Source organism: Raphanus sativus, chromosome 8 (assembly GCF_000801105.2).
Source record: "Raphanus sativus cultivar WK10039 chromosome 8, ASM80110v3, whole genome shotgun sequence".
Taxonomy (NCBI): Eukaryota; Viridiplantae; Streptophyta; class Magnoliopsida; order Brassicales; family Brassicaceae; genus Raphanus; species Raphanus sativus.
This window is the reverse complement of record NC_079518.1, coordinates 9,327,448-9,344,660: the sequence shown is the minus strand read 5'-3', so window position 1 is coordinate 9,344,660 and position 17,213 is coordinate 9,327,448. Positions and strand designations below refer to the sequence as shown.

The window sequence follows — 17,213 nt, the reverse complement described above, 5'->3', positions numbered from 1 at the left end:
CATAAACTAAAGATACATATTTTAAAGGCGGATAGTCTTGCACGCTGTGTCAGAAAGTAACCATCGTTTATTGTTTATATGGATACATGCTTGGTTTGCAGAATCATTATGAGTTTTTATATTTATATTTGATGACAAAAAAAATCTTGTACAGTAAACTAATTTCAATTTGTAAACAGATTTTATAAACCAGTATCAGTTAATAAACCAACTTATAATAATAAACCAATTCTAATTTATAAACCATTTATATTTCTTAACTAATTTTATTATAAAATCCATTTCTATATTACTTTTAAATTTATTTGTTTTTACTTAATTGAAAATGTAAATATTTAATTATTCAAAAAGTTATGAATTAGTAAGTTAGTCACGAATTACACGTGACTAAATTAGTCATGATGTATTTGTGACAAATAGTGACTAAAACAGTCACAAAGGCCCATAAAAATGATTATGAACATATAGTCACGTTTTTTATAGCCTTCCATGATTTTTTTTGTCATATAGCACGAAATTTAAGAACAACCACACAAGAAAACGTATCTATAGCTCTTTTTTTTAAATAGTGATAATGTACTCTGTTTTTACTTTCTCTTGCTTCTTTGTGTTATTGTGGAACAAGAACTTATCATTTCAAAGTAATTTTTTAACAATATTTGGTACTTTCTTTGTGGAAAAAAATATCAAGATGGATTCGAACAGAGAAAGATATATTTTTTTCAAAATTGAACAGCTTTTATTTTTGTCAATTATTAAATAAAAAATAAACCATTAATCTTACGATTTTTTATATTGAGTCAATGATCACTACTCTAGTCGCCAGGTACTAGCAAATTCAAAAATGACACGGCCAATACCCAGAGATATAAACAAGATATAAAACTTTTTTAGCAACAACAAAGATATAAACCATGGTCGTTTTGTTTTGCGTTTGCAATTGTTTAAAATTTATGAATGCTGTTTTTAATGTTTTAAAATGTAAACATAATGCTTATTGTAGCAGAATCTTATAAATTGTATTATCTCTACATTCTTAAACAATTAATTAAATTTGCAATAAATATTTAAATATAATATAAATTAATCTTGTAATTTAATATCAATTTAGAAGGAAAATAATAAAACTTAAAATATATTTTTATATTTTTATAACTAAAATTAAATGTAAATCAGTATACACATAAATTTTTAAAAATTGAAGTATGATTAAATTTATATAAGTAGGCACATAATGTTTTTAAATTAAGTATAATTAAATTTTCCTAAAAACATAATTACAGTTTAGAGTTGAAGTTGAATCAGCTTTTTAAAATAAAACAGAGCGTTATAAAGTAGTATTTTTATATATATATTCATTAGAATATTGTCTCAAAATTGACTTCATAACACTTCACTATATAAGAAGGGAAGGTGCTCTTATATTATACATACAAAACTTGGTAATATGGCAAATCAAGCTAAACCGAGACCTCTATTACTCAAAAAGAAGCCACTTGAGTTTGTTAAACCCTCAAAGCACACACCTTATGGAAATCTTTCCCTTTCTACTTTAGACAATGAACCTATCAACGAACCTATGTATGCATATATTTACGTTTATAAGCCAAACGAGAAAAAACAAAATGATCCGGTCTCTCTGCTTAGGAAGGCATTGTCCGACCTTCTGCTGTATTATTATCCAATTTCAGGCAAGCTAATGAGACGAAGAAGTGATGGAAAGTTTCAGCTGGTTTGTATTGGGGAAGGAGTCCCTTTCGTAGTTGCTACAGCAGATCATGATCTCTGCTCTCTAAACTATGTAGAAAACTTTGCCGATGAACTTGCAATGCAACTTGTGCATGAGCTCGATGTAAATTTTCAGAGTGACAATGGCTGTCATCCTCTCACTTTGCAGGTATCTTCTTCTTTTCTTTTGAAACTAGGTATCGTTTTTTCTTTATATATATATAATACAACAGTTGAGATTCTAACTCTTTCCTTGTATATATCGCTTTTGTATCACATAGTTATTCTCATTTTTATAAAATATTCACATGTTTGACCAAAAAACAGTTTTTTTGTAAACCGGCCAAATTAGTTTCTCTGTAAACCAGTCAAAAATAGTTTTATCAAAATGTTAGATCTAATTAAGGAACTATATTTCCTTTGGATTTTGAAGGTGACCAAATTTTCTTGTGGTGGATTCACCATTGGCTTAGCAGTGACACATGTGTTGTGTGATGGGTATGGTGTAGCTACGATCTTCAACGCTTTAACCGAGTTAGCCAGCGGAAAAAGCAAGCTATCGGTAGTGCCGGTATGGCAAAGAGAGCGACTGGTCGAGAAACTAGACGGTGAGCCGGCTAAAGTACCCGGCGCTGATTATGAAGGTCTTATGGCCACATCACCGTATATGCCAAGCGGTGATATGGTACGTTTATTCATATCAATTTTGGTTACCAACTGTGTCAAAATAATATACTATATTTTATAATTGATAAAAAAAAATTGAAATAAAGGCTTTCAAATAATCGATAAATTTTAATTGTTAGTTTGTTAGTGTTTGCATATTATGTCGTAAGTCAGACCATAAAAATCTTATGCCGTAAGAAAATACTAGATCATGACCCGCTCGACCGAGCGGGAGTCAATTTTTTTTTATCTTTGTTTTTACTAAATGTTATACATGATCGCAATGTGTATTAATATAAAATTTTGATAAATAACAATGTGTACTAATGTGTTTAAATAAGCAATGTGTTTAATTAATAAATTTGTTTTTAAAATTTTATGATAACGTAAAGTAGATTTTTTCTATATTATTTAAAATATATAGTTCTATATATTTTGTATTTTCAACATTTATCATACAAAACTTACATTGGGGTATTATTTATATGAAAATATGTGTAACATAATATATTTATATATTATATAAACATATGCACACCCGCACATGTTTTATTTTTAAAATGTATTCTATATTGTTTAGTTTTATGTAGTATCGAGTTTGTATAATTCAAATTTTGTGTTTAAATAACAATATCAAAACTGTCTTTCGTATGTAAAAATAACACTTTGCAAGCGCGAGTTGTGTCTTTTTATTGTAACACAAAATTTTATATAAAAACTTATGTTTTTTTTGTACATTACGAAATTTAATTTTTAAAAATAATTATTACGTAATTTCAAAGTGAAGTTTATCTCTGAGGTCTAATATATTTTGTGTGTAATGGTTCAAAGCATTTTCGATATATATTATATTTCAGTTTGGTCTGTTTTTAGTATTATTGTATAAATATAATACTATACAATATTACTATATTCTATACAATATATGAAGTTATGTGTTATTTGTTTTAGAAAGTAGATTAGACCCAACGTAGGTATGTGTTTATGACTTATCTACCTAATGTTATTCGTACTAATAAAATTAATATGGCTAATGAAAATATACTGATTAATTTAAAATGAATTGTATAGGGTAATTATAGAATGATTAATATTTTTAGTATTCTTAGTATATATCTTATTTAAATCGACATGTAATAAATGCAAATATCATATATGGAATATGGACAAAAATAAGAATTGTATTTAAGGAAATACATCAATGCAAAGTTAGACTATGATACATATTATATATAAAGAATGAGACATTTAATTTAAATATATGAGATCCATCTTTAAAAATCTACCTAGAAGAAGTTGTAATGTTTCTGTTTTAATAAGATAGATATTTGTTTATCATATTTTTGCCTAATCTACTTACCAGTTTTTTTTTTAAAAAGTAGATTACACACACAATCTACTACAATCTGTACGATGATTAGACTTAACAAAATTTATAATGTTCTTTAATTTATACATTTAGTTGCGTTTTACTTATTTATAAAATTGATCATAATAATAATAATATTTTCTCAGATATTATTTTGTTGTTAGAACTATGAAAATTATTCAAGACTTCGGACGTTTTAGTTTACGTTCATATTTGTTAATTAATGCTCTCCATTTAACATTAAAAGGACAAAAATTAAATTAAAAAACTAACCACGTATTGTAAAATGCTAAAATGTCAATTAGCAGTTTAGCACATATGAAAAAGTGACACATTCGAGGTGTCTTTATTTTTTTTAATTTTTTTTGTAAACTGAGAAACTTTGTTTTTTATATCCTATAATTTGATCCCCAGGTTACAGAGACGGTAAACATTATGGCTGAAAATATAAGTAGGCTTAAAGACACTGTGGTACTTGAAGAGCGTTTCACTACTTTCGAAATTCTTTGTGCTTACATATGGAAAGCAACATCTCGGGCCTTGAAGCTAAACTTAGACGGCATCACTGTTCTTATCATAACTGTCGGAATCCGAAATGTTCCAGACCCACCACTCCCCGAGGGATACTATGGTAACGCTTACATAGACGTTTATGTTGAGATACTTGCAAGGGAGCTAGAGGAATCGTCGATCTCTGACATTGTAAAGCTCGTGAAGAGAGCAAAAAAATCAGTTCTTGACAAGAGGTATGTCGAGGAGGAGCTAAGGAACTCAGAGAGATTGATGAAAGCGGATGCGAAATTCGAAGGAGTAGCTGATGGTGTATTTCTATTGACAGACTTGAGAAACACCGGATTGTTCGGGTCGATGGATTTCGGTTGGAACAAGCCTGTGAATATATGGCCGCTGACACCTCAGGAGTATGAACGTAACTTCGGGATTATCATGAGACCTTCGAAGTTGGATCCATCAATGGAAGGTGGGGCTAAAGTTGTCATGACATTGCCAAGAGAGGCGATGGTGAACTTGAAGAAAGAGATGGCTAAAAGAGCCGGCTCTGGGATAAAGCTCATAAAACCCAGACTTTAAACCACAAATCATGATATATATTTAGAGGGCAGCAAGTTACTAAAGTTTGATTTTAGTATAGTGTTTTATGCTAGCAAAAATATCTTCTTTTTTTTTACCATTTGAACCTTGTTATAGAGAAAATATTTTTCATGGAGATATTACAAACTTTGTCATTGGTGAGACTTGATTATATGTGAAACTTTGACCAGTGGTAACATATGAGTTGATGGGAGAAAATAAAAGTTAAATAGCATAAGAACATAAAATCAAATGAGCTAAATGAGCTAATTAATGAAAGAAGATGGATTCTATAGCGGTATCATGGTTCTCACCAAAGTGGATCCACACTAGTCACGTGTTAATTTTTTTTTTGAAACACTAACACATGACTAGTGTGGATCCACTTTGGTGAGAGCCATTATACCGCTATATAATCCATCTTCTTTCATTAACTAGCTCATTTGATTTTATGTTCTTATGCTATTAAACTTTTATGTTCTCCCATGTAATCTACGTTTTTCGTTCCACTTCTATCAATGTCAAAAATTTAATTCTCTAGTCACTGGATTTGAACCTTATGATTTCACCGTATTGGGCTTCACCTTCAAGTTAATTACCACAAGACCACTAAAAGAAAATGTTTCACCCAAGAGCATTTTCAAAAGAAATTCTATAATTTCAAATATATAATTTTTTTGTCTCAAAAAAGAAATTTCAAAACTTAAAATTTGAAGGTTTGAGTAGTGAAACTTCATATTTGAAGTTTTATCTTTTTATTTGCATATTGATCTTTACAATAAGTTACACATCACATTTATGATTCTTAAAAAAAATTTGTTTATCGTTTTAATATTTATTTATTTTATCTCATAATTATTTGAGATGTACTTTTATAAATTCAAGTTTTACACATAAAACTAAAGAAAATAAAATGTATATTGTTTTAAAAATAGAATTAGACAACAGGAATATTACAAATAAACTTAATAAAAAATTGTTTTAAAAGGTACATCAAACAAAAGATTATGCAACACATTTAAATATTACAACAACACTAATGGTCTGATAAATTTGCTCTGTAGCCTCCACAATCTCTAAAATATTTTCCAAACAAATTTTGTGTAACCGAAGATGGTGTATTATGAAAATAATTTTAGGATATAATCTGGTATTTTCTTGTATTTTAATATTTAATTATGTATTTTATTTATAATTTATATTGTAGTGTAAGATTTTATTAATTAATATTGTTGTAATGTGTTTTATATATGTTCTAGTTATTTTATAAATAAAATTATGGATCTACGTTAACTATGACAAATATAAGAATTATAGAGTAAATTATAAATAATTTTAAAATTAAAATTGAAATTTTATTTTTGGAAATAATACCATACAATTTTAAATATAGAGTTTTGCAAACTCTAAAAAATATTTTTTTTAGGAAGTGTTATAAATATACATTTTCTGTTTTTTCTTTAACAACAAATGTATATTTTATATATCTTCACAAAATACAAACAAAAACATCAGACCAATAAGATTTTTTTTTTTCTTTTACAAAGATCATGACTAGTTTCTAATCATTAGTAATCAACAATTAAAATCATTTATGTTTTGAAGATAATGATCCAACAACACATCTAATCTATATTATTAAAATAGAATTACACAATAGAAATACCCTTTATTTACCTTTTAGTTTTACCCTTTAGTTTTACCAGTTATTTATGTTAGAATGCCACTGAAATATTTATTGAACTTATATTTAAGTATACTTGTCTTTTGCTAATTTAAATAATAGATTTAAGCATTTAATGTATTTTCTAATTTAAATAATAGATTTCCTTAATCGAATCTTAACAAAATAGATTTTGTATTAACATATTGATATTTTAAATATTTATTAATAAGAAACAATAAAATAAAATCACACATCATAATCAATTTATATAACATATAAATAAAATAAAATACTTTCATAATATAAGTCATAAATATTGAATTCTTTATATGATACATTGTGATATAATAGACGATTAAAAGCACAAAATATAACTATTCAAAGTAATAAATAAAATTATTATGTTTATATATTTTATGTCTTTATAAATTTATTTTTGTTTTTTAAGGGATGCTAAGGTTTTGGAATTGGAAAAAATTATGACCTATCCCTATATTATTTTAATAGGAAATTAAAATTTATATCAGAATATTTTATTAAAATTTTACTTTTATTTTTTATTATAACTGCAAAGAATAGTTTTCAATCTGAATTTATGTTTATATCTTACAAATATATCATTTAATATGAACAAAAAATATTTATATCATAAAATAAATATTCGTTCGGTCGGGCGGGCGGGCGGACGGATCAAATCTAGTATTAACTTATTTGCCTTCGCTTATTTGTCTTTGTTTACCGTCCAACTGTAACCTTTGTCCTAACAAAATCATTTCCTTAAGCCGCTATGATTCTCATTTTACTGCCGTTTACAATATTTTACTAACACTGATATTATCAAGAGAAATCTTTTACAATATTTTACTGTATTTGGCAAAAAAGCAAATACAGACACATACACATACCGAATTCAACCATAAGATCAAGGCAAGCTAAGTTAACAAAAACGTTAAATTATATATATAGAAATGTTATTTCTTACTATATAAATGAAAAACTAATTAATATTCGTTTTTAATTATAGTTAATATTAATTTTGATTTTTATTATTTAAAAGTAAATACTAAAAAGAAATGTATATATACATTTTAAATAAAATGTATTAAAAGGTATTTATTGAAATGCAATCTTAGAAAAAGATACTTAAAATATCATTTTAGATATCTTATTTTAAGAATATTAAATAATTGGTTAGAATGATATATATATATATATATATATATATATATATATATATATATTAACAATAATTAAGTTAGTTGGATGAGAAATAACAGGAAGTTAAATAAATATAATGATCAAACCAAGATTATTTGTAAGTAGATAAAAAATGTCTGTGTTTTATGGTATTGATTGCACTCTATATAACAAAAAAAAAAAGTCACTAGATCTCCTCTTTCTAAAAATCTATTTATTTGTTTTTTTTGGTTATTTCACCAATTCTAACGAGAATAAAATCAAAAACGGGTTGAAGGAAAAAAATATAAATTTTAAAATTTGTTTTGTTTGGGCTACATTTATAACCCATTTGTTCCATATGGCTCGGAGTAGGCTTGGGTGTTCGATGACCCGTTCGACATCGGTCCGGTTGATTCAGATTTTTGGATTTTCGGTGCTATGTTCATAAGTTCCATTCATGTTTTACTATTATCGGATGGGGTTCGATTCGGTCCTTTTGGGTTCGGTTCGGATCGGATCGGATGTAACCAATTTTTAAAATCGTCCTTAAATATATTTTTAAACCTCAATAATTGACAAAATATTTTTTCAAAATATATAAATTATTTACAAATCTAATTAAAAATTAGCTAAACTATCAAAATTAGCTAAAAAGTAGTCAAAATAACAAATAAAACAAACTACAATATATTATGAATACTCTAAAATATCTAAATCACCTAAACATATATTAAAACATTAACATATTTAATTAATTTTAGATATCTTCGGATTTCGGTTCGGTTCGGATTTATAATCAAACCCAAAGTACTAAACTCATAAGTTCTGTTCGGATATTTTTGTAGAACAGTTCGGATTTGATTTCGATTTTTTCCGATTCGGATTTAGATAGGTACTTCGAGTTGAAGTTAAAAACGTCCAAACCTAGCTCGGAGAGTCTTTTGGTAGACAGGTAACATATTTAGCATGGGCTTATCAACATTAAGATTCGATATCTAAACACAGCCAGTCATGCATCAGAAGAAGATCCCACCAACTAATTATAGTTTTCGTGTAGGAAAAACGTGAGTATCAGAGACCGTTAGATCAGATATCAAGGGCTCTCCTACATTTGTACCAAACAGATGACAGTAATTTTCTTGTCGTCATAGTACTCTGATCAAACAGCTTGCTTGTGAACGTGAGTTCTATTAGTGCTTTTTCTGCGTCCGCAAAAAATAAAAAAAAATTAAAATTTAAATTATAGTTAAAATAAAATTTTGTTTATTTTCAGATTTATTTGATAGTATGTATGGTCATACTAGCGGACCGAGCATCTCATCGGAATAACACAAAATTATATTTAATAATATTTATTTTTACTATTGTATTATTTGTTACTAAATTAATGATAATGTATGAGTTATCACTATATTCTAAAAATTAAAATATAAATGAGCAATAATTTTAAATGTTCATGTCATAATTAATTTCAACTCATGTCATCATTGTTATCATTGTTAACATGTCATGTGGCTCATGTCTTCATTTTCAAAATTAATATAATGATAACTTATGGCAAATCTTTTTTCAAAGAATGTCTAGGAATTTTTGGAAATTCATCTATTTTTAGAAGATAAAGAAACAATATGTGGCTAGTATGCATAAGTTGGGTATATTGGCTATGGCACACATGATTCGTGAGCTAAAGTATAATTAAGAACTTCTCACATTTTGATTCAATCATCCACATCCCCTAAGTTACACTCTTATTTTTTAGAATGTTCCAAAAGAATTACTAAATTCGAACGAATTTCAAGTTAGCACGAGCTTATCAACATCTAGATACCATATCAAACACAACCAATCATCCGTTAGAGGAAGACCCCACCACGTATGATAGTTTCTCGTGATAAAAATGTGCGCCAAATCAAGACCGTAAAATCATATGTCAACGGCTCTACCACAATTGGACCAAGCAGGTGATGGTAACGTTATTGTCGTGATGATATCACTGCCACTTCTCTCTTGTACTATATTACTAAAGGCACTTGTTTTTACTGTATAGTGTAAGCAGCTCATTCACAAATTGTCTCAAACTTTTGAGAGATAGTTAAAACTCCAAATTTGCGTTACTTTTTCCCGTCACTCGCTAAAAGGATGTTCATCAGTACCTATAGTAGTAAATATAATTAATAGATTCAAGTTTTTAACAATATTATATGAGTTTTAGTTAAAAAGTTTGGTTTGATTAAATAATTAAAAGATCGAATGTGATCACTAAGGATATTTCCATCACTAGTTACAGTGAAGGATTCAAAAAAAAAAATTGGCTAGATATTATATTAATCATGATATGTTTAGGAAATCGATTAATAATGATTTATCCATCCTAGTTTTTTTTTTTTTTGCTGCTATAGTTTGTTTTCTTAAAAAGAAAAAAAAAAGCAAACGAAATTTTTATTTCGTTCTATAAATATCATATGCTGCAGCTTGCAGAAACCATCACATACATTCTTTCCAATGGCAAAAACCAAACATGTTATGTATCTCAAACTATCTCTCACCCTTCTCACTTTAGCTCATGTTCTTGCCACGACCAACGGTTTGGATTCTCCTTCGTCCAAAACCGGGCGTCCCTGGCCCTTCAAGAAACTCAACAAACCGGTGGTTTTAATGATTTCCTGCGACGGTTTCCGATTCGGTTACCAGTTCAAAACCGATACACCAAACATCGACCTACTCATATCCGAAGGAACCGAAGCCAAGTACGGTTTAATCCCGGTTTTCCCCACCATGACCTTCCCAAACCACTACTCAATTGCAACCGGACTCTACCCGGCTTACCACGGTATAATCATGAACTCCTTTACCGATCCTGTAACCGGAGATAAGTTCAACAAAGGACTAGACCCAAAATGGTGGCTAGGTGAACCGTTGTGGGTAACCGCAGCAAACCAAGGTCGCAAGGCTGTCACTTACTTTTGGCCAGGCTCTGAAGTTCCCAAAGATTCCTGGACTTGTCCTAAAGAGTTCTGTCCTCATTACAACTCTTCGGTTACTTTTGAAGAAAGGGTCGATAATGTCTTGAGCTACTTCGATCTTCCGAAGAGCGATATACCGGACTTCTTGATGCTGTATTTCGACCAACCGGACAAGGAAGGCCATGAGTATGGTCCTGATGATCCTAGAGTTACGGCTGCGGTAGGGAGGGTCGATAAAATGATCGGTAGGGTCATACAAGGACTCAAGAAGAGGGAGATCTTCGACGAGGTTAATGTGATATTACTTGGCGATCACGGAATGGTGTCAAACTGTGACATGAAAACAATTTACATTGATGATTTAGCAGAGTGGGTGAAGATACCAGCGGAATGGATCAATGCTTATAGCCCCGTGCTGGCCATGAACCCTAAGTGGGGTAAAGATGTCGAGAATCCAAGCGAGAAGAACGCAGACCTCGTGGCTAAGATGAACGAGGGTTTAAGCTCAGGTAAAGTAGAGAACGGTGAGTTTTTGCAGGTTTACTTGAAGGAGAAGTTACCTAAAAGGCTGCACTATTCGGAGAGTTCTAGGATTCCACCGATTGTAGGAATGGTCGGAGAAGGTCTAATTGTTAGACAGAACAGAACAGGTATTCATGAATGTTATGGAGATCATGGATACGACAACAAGTACTTCTCCATGAGATCTATCTTCATTGGACATGGTCCAAGGTTTAGGCAAGGAAAGAAAGTGCCTTCGTTCGAGAATGTTCAGATCTACAACGTTGTTGCGGAGATTCTTGGACTCAGACCAGCTTCTAACAATGGTTCTTCTTTGTTCACTAGGAGCATTCTCTCGTCTTCTGGAGAAACAGGGGAAGTGGAGTGAAGCTACACAAGCATTTTAGTTCAAGATCGTTCATGAATAATAAGTTGATAATTGTGTTTGTTTTTTTTTCTTGAGAAAGGGTTTTATTTGTGTTTGTTTTTGGTTAATTAAGCAATGTGCTTTAGCTCGTGATGTTTTTTGTGTTAATTCTGGAAATGAATAAATGTTCTTGAATAACATCGTTTTTACTCTAATTTTCATTTTACTCGAAAGTTAACTCTTTGAATAAATATTATCTATCTTATTAAAACAGGAACATTACAACTTCTTCTAGGTGGATTTTTAAAGGTGGACCTCATATATTTAAATTAAATGTTTCATTTTTTATATATAATACGTATCATAATCTAACTTTCCATTGATGTATTTCCTTAAATACAATTCTTCTTTTTGTCCATATTCCATATATGATTTTTACATTTATTACATGTCGATTTAAATAAGATATATACTAAGAATAGTAAAAAATATTAATCGTTCTATAATTACCCTATACAATTCATTTTAAATTGATCAGTATATTTTCATTGGCCATATTAATTTTATTAGTACGAATAACATTAGGTAGATAAGTCATAGACACATACATAAAGATATGACTATTCTTATAACTACGTTGGGCCTAATCTACTTTCTAAAACAAATAACTCATAGCTTCATATATTGTATAGAATATAGTAATATTGTGTAGTATTATACTTATACAATAATACTAAAAACAAACCAAACTGAAATATAATATATATCGAAAATATTTTGAACCATTACACACAAAATATATTAGACCTCAGAGATAAAATTCACTTTGAAATTACGTAATAATTATTTTAAAAAATTAAATTTCGTAATGTATAAAAAAACATAAATTTTATATAAAATTTTGTGTTACAATAAAAAGACACAACTCGCGCTTGCAAAATGTTATTTTTACATACAAAAGACAGTTTTGATATTGTTCTTTAAACACAAAATTGAATTATACAAACTCGATACTACATAAAACTAAACAATATAGAATACATTTTAAAAATAAAACCCGTGCGGGTGTGCATATGTTTATATAATATATAAATATATTATGTTACACATATTTTCATATAAATAATACCCCAATGTAAGTTTAGTATGATAAATGTTGAAAATACAAAATATATAGCACTATATATTTTAAATAATACAGAAAAAATCTACTTTACGTTATCATAAATTTTAAAAATCAAATTTAGTAATTAAACACATTGCTTATTTAAATACATTAGTACACATTATTATTTATCAAAATTTTATATTAATACACATTAGCGATCATGTATAACATTTAGTAAAAACAAAGATAAAAAAAATGACTCCCGCTCGGTCGAGCGGGTCATAATCTAGTAGTGATTAATACTAACGTCATGTTTCAAAAAAAAAAAATACTAACGTAAAAAATGTGGTCTCTTAATTCCTTATTAGAAGTTTTTCTAAGAAAATCTGTTTACCATGTGACCATATATACCGCATAGAATCACATGAATAAATATTACCTCTTTGCTATTACCTACGTCTATTAATCGAATCACCTCTTATTGCCGTCGCCAACGTTGAATTCGAAATGCAAATGTGTAACAAAAGATTAATAAAACTACAATACCAAAATGATAAAATGTAACAAAAATGTTGCACAAACAAAAATTGTCAATTATTTAGTAATATCTTCTCAAAATATTGTTTTGGTTTTTATATATAGTTATTATTATATATATATAAACGCAAACTAAGTATAATGTATAACTACAGTGTATACAAATTTAATATCTAAATATAATGGCATTGCGATGGTCTCTCAAATAAAAAAAATTTTTTTTGGTTCTTACAACTATTATTAATCATAAAACATTTTATATATAGTTAGACTTTATATATAAAGGTAATCTAAGTTCACCCTATAAAAATTTGAACTTGATCCTATTTTTAATTTACGTTTTTTTAATAATTTGACCTTATATATAGTTGGACTTGATATTTTTTTAATAAACTGATCCTATAATAAATTATATTTTTTTTACGTTTTTGGTAACATTAATAATGAGTCCACCCTATAAAATTTGAACTTGATCTTAATCCCCTATATATTAATTGAGAAACATTTGAAAAATTGTAACCTCAATTTTGTAATATTTAAAAAAGACCCCAATGCTTAGGTGTCACTCAATTAGATAGTCAATTACATTCAATTGAAAAATAAGTAGGTCCACATTCGGTTTTTATATATTGCTAGATACATTCGTTGGTCAAACTATATGATATGATGATATGATATAATATTTATAATAGAAGCATTTATGATTGTTCCGCTAGATATAATTACTATTTTATTTTATTTCCTTAAATAAAACCTACGGAATTACCATAATGAGTAATATGTATATATGACAATTAATGTTTCTAATAATAAAGATTTGATAACAATTTATATCTCCTCCATCATTTTTTGTTTCATTTTATATTATTAAAATAAATTAAATAATCGAATTAGCTATAAAATTAAAATTTAGATTTTTTCGTATATGTTATATTTTGAATTTTAAAAAATGACAATAAATGACTAAAACTATTAAAATTATTATGTTAAAAATTAATGATCAATGGTTTAACACTTTTATTATAAAAAGATACACATGATTTTAAACCCACATTCGATTTTTATATGTCGCTAGATACATTCGATTTTTATATGTCGCTAGATACATTCTTTGGTCAAACTATATGATATGATATGATATTTACGATAGAAGCATTTATGATTGTTCCGCTATATATAATTACTATTTTCTTTTCTTTCCTTAAATAAAACCTACGAAATTACCATAAATGACTAATATATATATATATATGACAATTAATGTATCTAATAATATATATTTGATAACAATTTATATATCCTCCATCATTTTTTGTTTCATTTAATATTATTAAAATAAATTAAACAATCGAATTAGCTATAAAATTAAAATTTAGATTTTTCGTATATGTTATATTTTGAATTTTAAAAATGACAATAAATGACTAAAATATTAAACTATTATGTTAAAAATTAATGATCAATGGTTTAACACTTTTATTATAAAAAGATACACATGATTTTAAAACCATATGAGTAAAAAGTATCATTTAATAATAAAACAAATAAATATATAGATTAAACTATATACCATATAAGATTACATAAATATTTTAATTTCAAAACTTTCAATGAGTTTTCAAGAACATTTATAAATTATAAACTTATTAAATTTTTCACATTGAAAATTTTGTTATCAATGATTTAAATATTTTGTTATAAAACGATATAAATGATCATAGAACCGTATGATTGTGAAGTTTCATTTAATAAATAACTATATAAAATATAATATACAAAATATATTATTCTTAGAAAAGTAAATTGGTACATCTTAACTTATATTACACTTTTTATTAAACTAACTATCGAATTGATAAATAATGTACAAAAACAATCTCGCACTTTCCTTAAATAAAAGCTATGAAATTACCTAATATAATTAACGTATATATTAAAATTAATTATTATGAATAGTGAATATTTGATAGCAAATTTTTGTATCTTAGTTTTTTATTTATATTATTAAAAGATATTAAAAATCACATTAACTATATAATAAAAACATTTAGATTTTTTCTTATATGTTATTTTTTGAATTTTTCAAAACGTTTATAAATTATTAGAAATTTGAATATATCACTTTGAAAATTTTGTGATCAATAGCTTAATTTGTTTTGTTATAATAAGATACAAATAATTATAAAATTGTATTAACATGAATTTTATTTATAAATATTCAAATTAAATAATATATATATATATATATATATATATATATATATATATATATATATATATATATATATATTGGATGCATCAATTTTATTCGTTCAGTTGAAAGCTTTCAAAACTATGTGGAAGACTAAAGTCAAAGTAATTCAATTTTGGAAATAATAAGATGATGGTTCTAAAATCATTAAAATAGTTCTCAATGATGTGAAAGTTAAATATTAAAAAATTGTAAAACATGTTTTTGTAATAAAAATGACTTATTGACCATATTACAGTTTTTATAGATATAAACATGGTGATAAAAAATTTAAGCCCAAATTGATCAGACTCATCATAAATTCAAAATAGATTTCAGTACACAATTACAATTACAAATGTTCAGCCCAACATATCTCCTATATACAGTATAACATCTTTAAATTAATAATCAATAAATTAATATACACTAAAAATCTATATAAATTAATATAATTTTATAATCCCAAATTGAGTTTTTGGTTCAATTAGTATATCGATAAATTAATAATCTCTATAAATTAATAAAAATTTATAATTTTGGTGTAGTCCCAAAATTATTAATTTATAGAGGTTTCATGTATATATAATATATTAAAGGAGAAACATTTTAAGAAATTTATTCACACTATAATGGAATGTGGCAGTCTCACAATTATTTAAGAATGAACATTCACACTCTAATAAATTTTTTCACACTCTACATAAATGTGTGTTCAAACTATGTATTTTATGTTTTATTTTTAATATAAAATTCACATGTAAGGTTCCAAAAAATATGAATTTAAAATCCAATTCTACGATAGGATATTAATATATGATAAAAAAACAATCCAAACCAACTAATATTCAAATTAGGGCTGTTCAATATGCTAAACCGAAGAGTATCGAACCGAACAGAAATAGATAATATGGTTTTGTTTTGGTATATACCGTCGTAACCAAATGGATGTAATTTTATAAAAACCGTAGGATTTGGATATGGTTTGATTTATAACCGATTAAACTGAAACATGTAAATATGTATATATTTATAACGACGCATGAATATCTATTTGTTATATGAGTTGAACCATAATTATAATTTGTAAATCACTTGAATCACTTGAATTATAATTAAGTAACAATTTACTGCAACTGAGGCTTCTTATTTTCTTAGTCTTTCTTTTTCGATATTTTTGCTTTATTTTAACAATAACTAAATTGAAGTAAAGATTATAATTTGATCAACAATTAGTTGAAATTCTTTACAACTTTTTTATCTTTAAACAAAAGAAACTGTGTTCAATCGAAAACATATTAATTTGATGAACACTAAATATGGAAGAATATAAAAGCTTTTATTTCATGCTTCAGTTTTGTCTTTTATTTTTATTTTCAAAATTTAGAGCTTTGATATTAATTCTAGATTTGATTATTTTATTAGATGATAGAAGCATTTTTTGTTTTTTATTATTTTATTTAAATATATAATATTTTTTAATAAATGACTTTTTGACAACATGACTCTAAAATTCGTATAATATATATATATGATCTCAAACTAAATAATTATTATTTTTTGGTATAAAAACGAATAAACTGAAAACCGACGGTATATAAGCCAAATCGAACCGAAGTAAATATGGATTTAGAATAGTAGTTATATTTTTACTAACCGAAATACATTAAAAACCGAACATAACCGAAACCAACCCGATATCCGGATTGAACACTCCTAATCTAAATGAAACCGAACTATTGTTTCATTCTCCAAAACATAATAAAAATAACAACTTCATCCCGCGCAAGGCGCGGATCTTATCCTAGTC

General features: G+C 26.9%; 2 protein-coding genes across 2 annotated transcripts; both read left to right on the top strand.

Moving 5' to 3' along the window:
- Window positions 1-1,447: 1,447 nt before the first annotated feature.
- Window positions 1,448-4,876, top strand: LOC108821478 (spermidine coumaroyl-CoA acyltransferase-like). The gene is made up of 3 exons (XM_018594510.2): window positions 1,448-1,897; window positions 2,162-2,413; window positions 4,178-4,876. The coding sequence occupies exons 1-3, from the start codon at window positions 1,448-1,450 to the stop codon at window positions 4,850-4,852; spliced, it is 1,377 nt and encodes a 458-aa protein (XP_018450012.1). The 3' UTR covers window positions 4,853-4,876.
- A 5,296-nt stretch (window positions 4,877-10,172) lies between these two features.
- On the top strand, window positions 10,173-11,743 carry LOC108819300 (uncharacterized). Its single transcript, XM_018592308.2, has one exon. It carries the CDS (start codon window positions 10,200-10,202, stop codon window positions 11,547-11,549), a length of 1,350 nt encoding a protein of 449 aa, XP_018447810.1. The 5' UTR covers window positions 10,173-10,199; the 3' UTR covers window positions 11,550-11,743.
- The last annotated feature ends 5,470 nt before the right edge of the window (window positions 11,744-17,213 follow it).

Coding starts and splice junctions, on each gene's coding strand:
- LOC108819300 (XM_018592308.2), top strand. CDS start 10,200: ATGGCAAAAACCAAACATGTTATGTATCTCAAACTATCTCTCACCCTT.
- LOC108821478 (XM_018594510.2), top strand. CDS start 1,448: ATGGCAAATCAAGCTAAACCGAGACCTCTATTACTCAAAAAGAAGCCA. Junction 1,898..2,161: donor GTCATCCTCTCACTTTGCAG/GTATCTTCTTCT, acceptor TGGATTTTGAAG/GTGACCAAATTTTCTTGTGG. Junction 2,414..4,177: donor ATATGCCAAGCGGTGATATG/GTACGTTTATTC, acceptor TTTGATCCCCAG/GTTACAGAGACGGTAAACAT.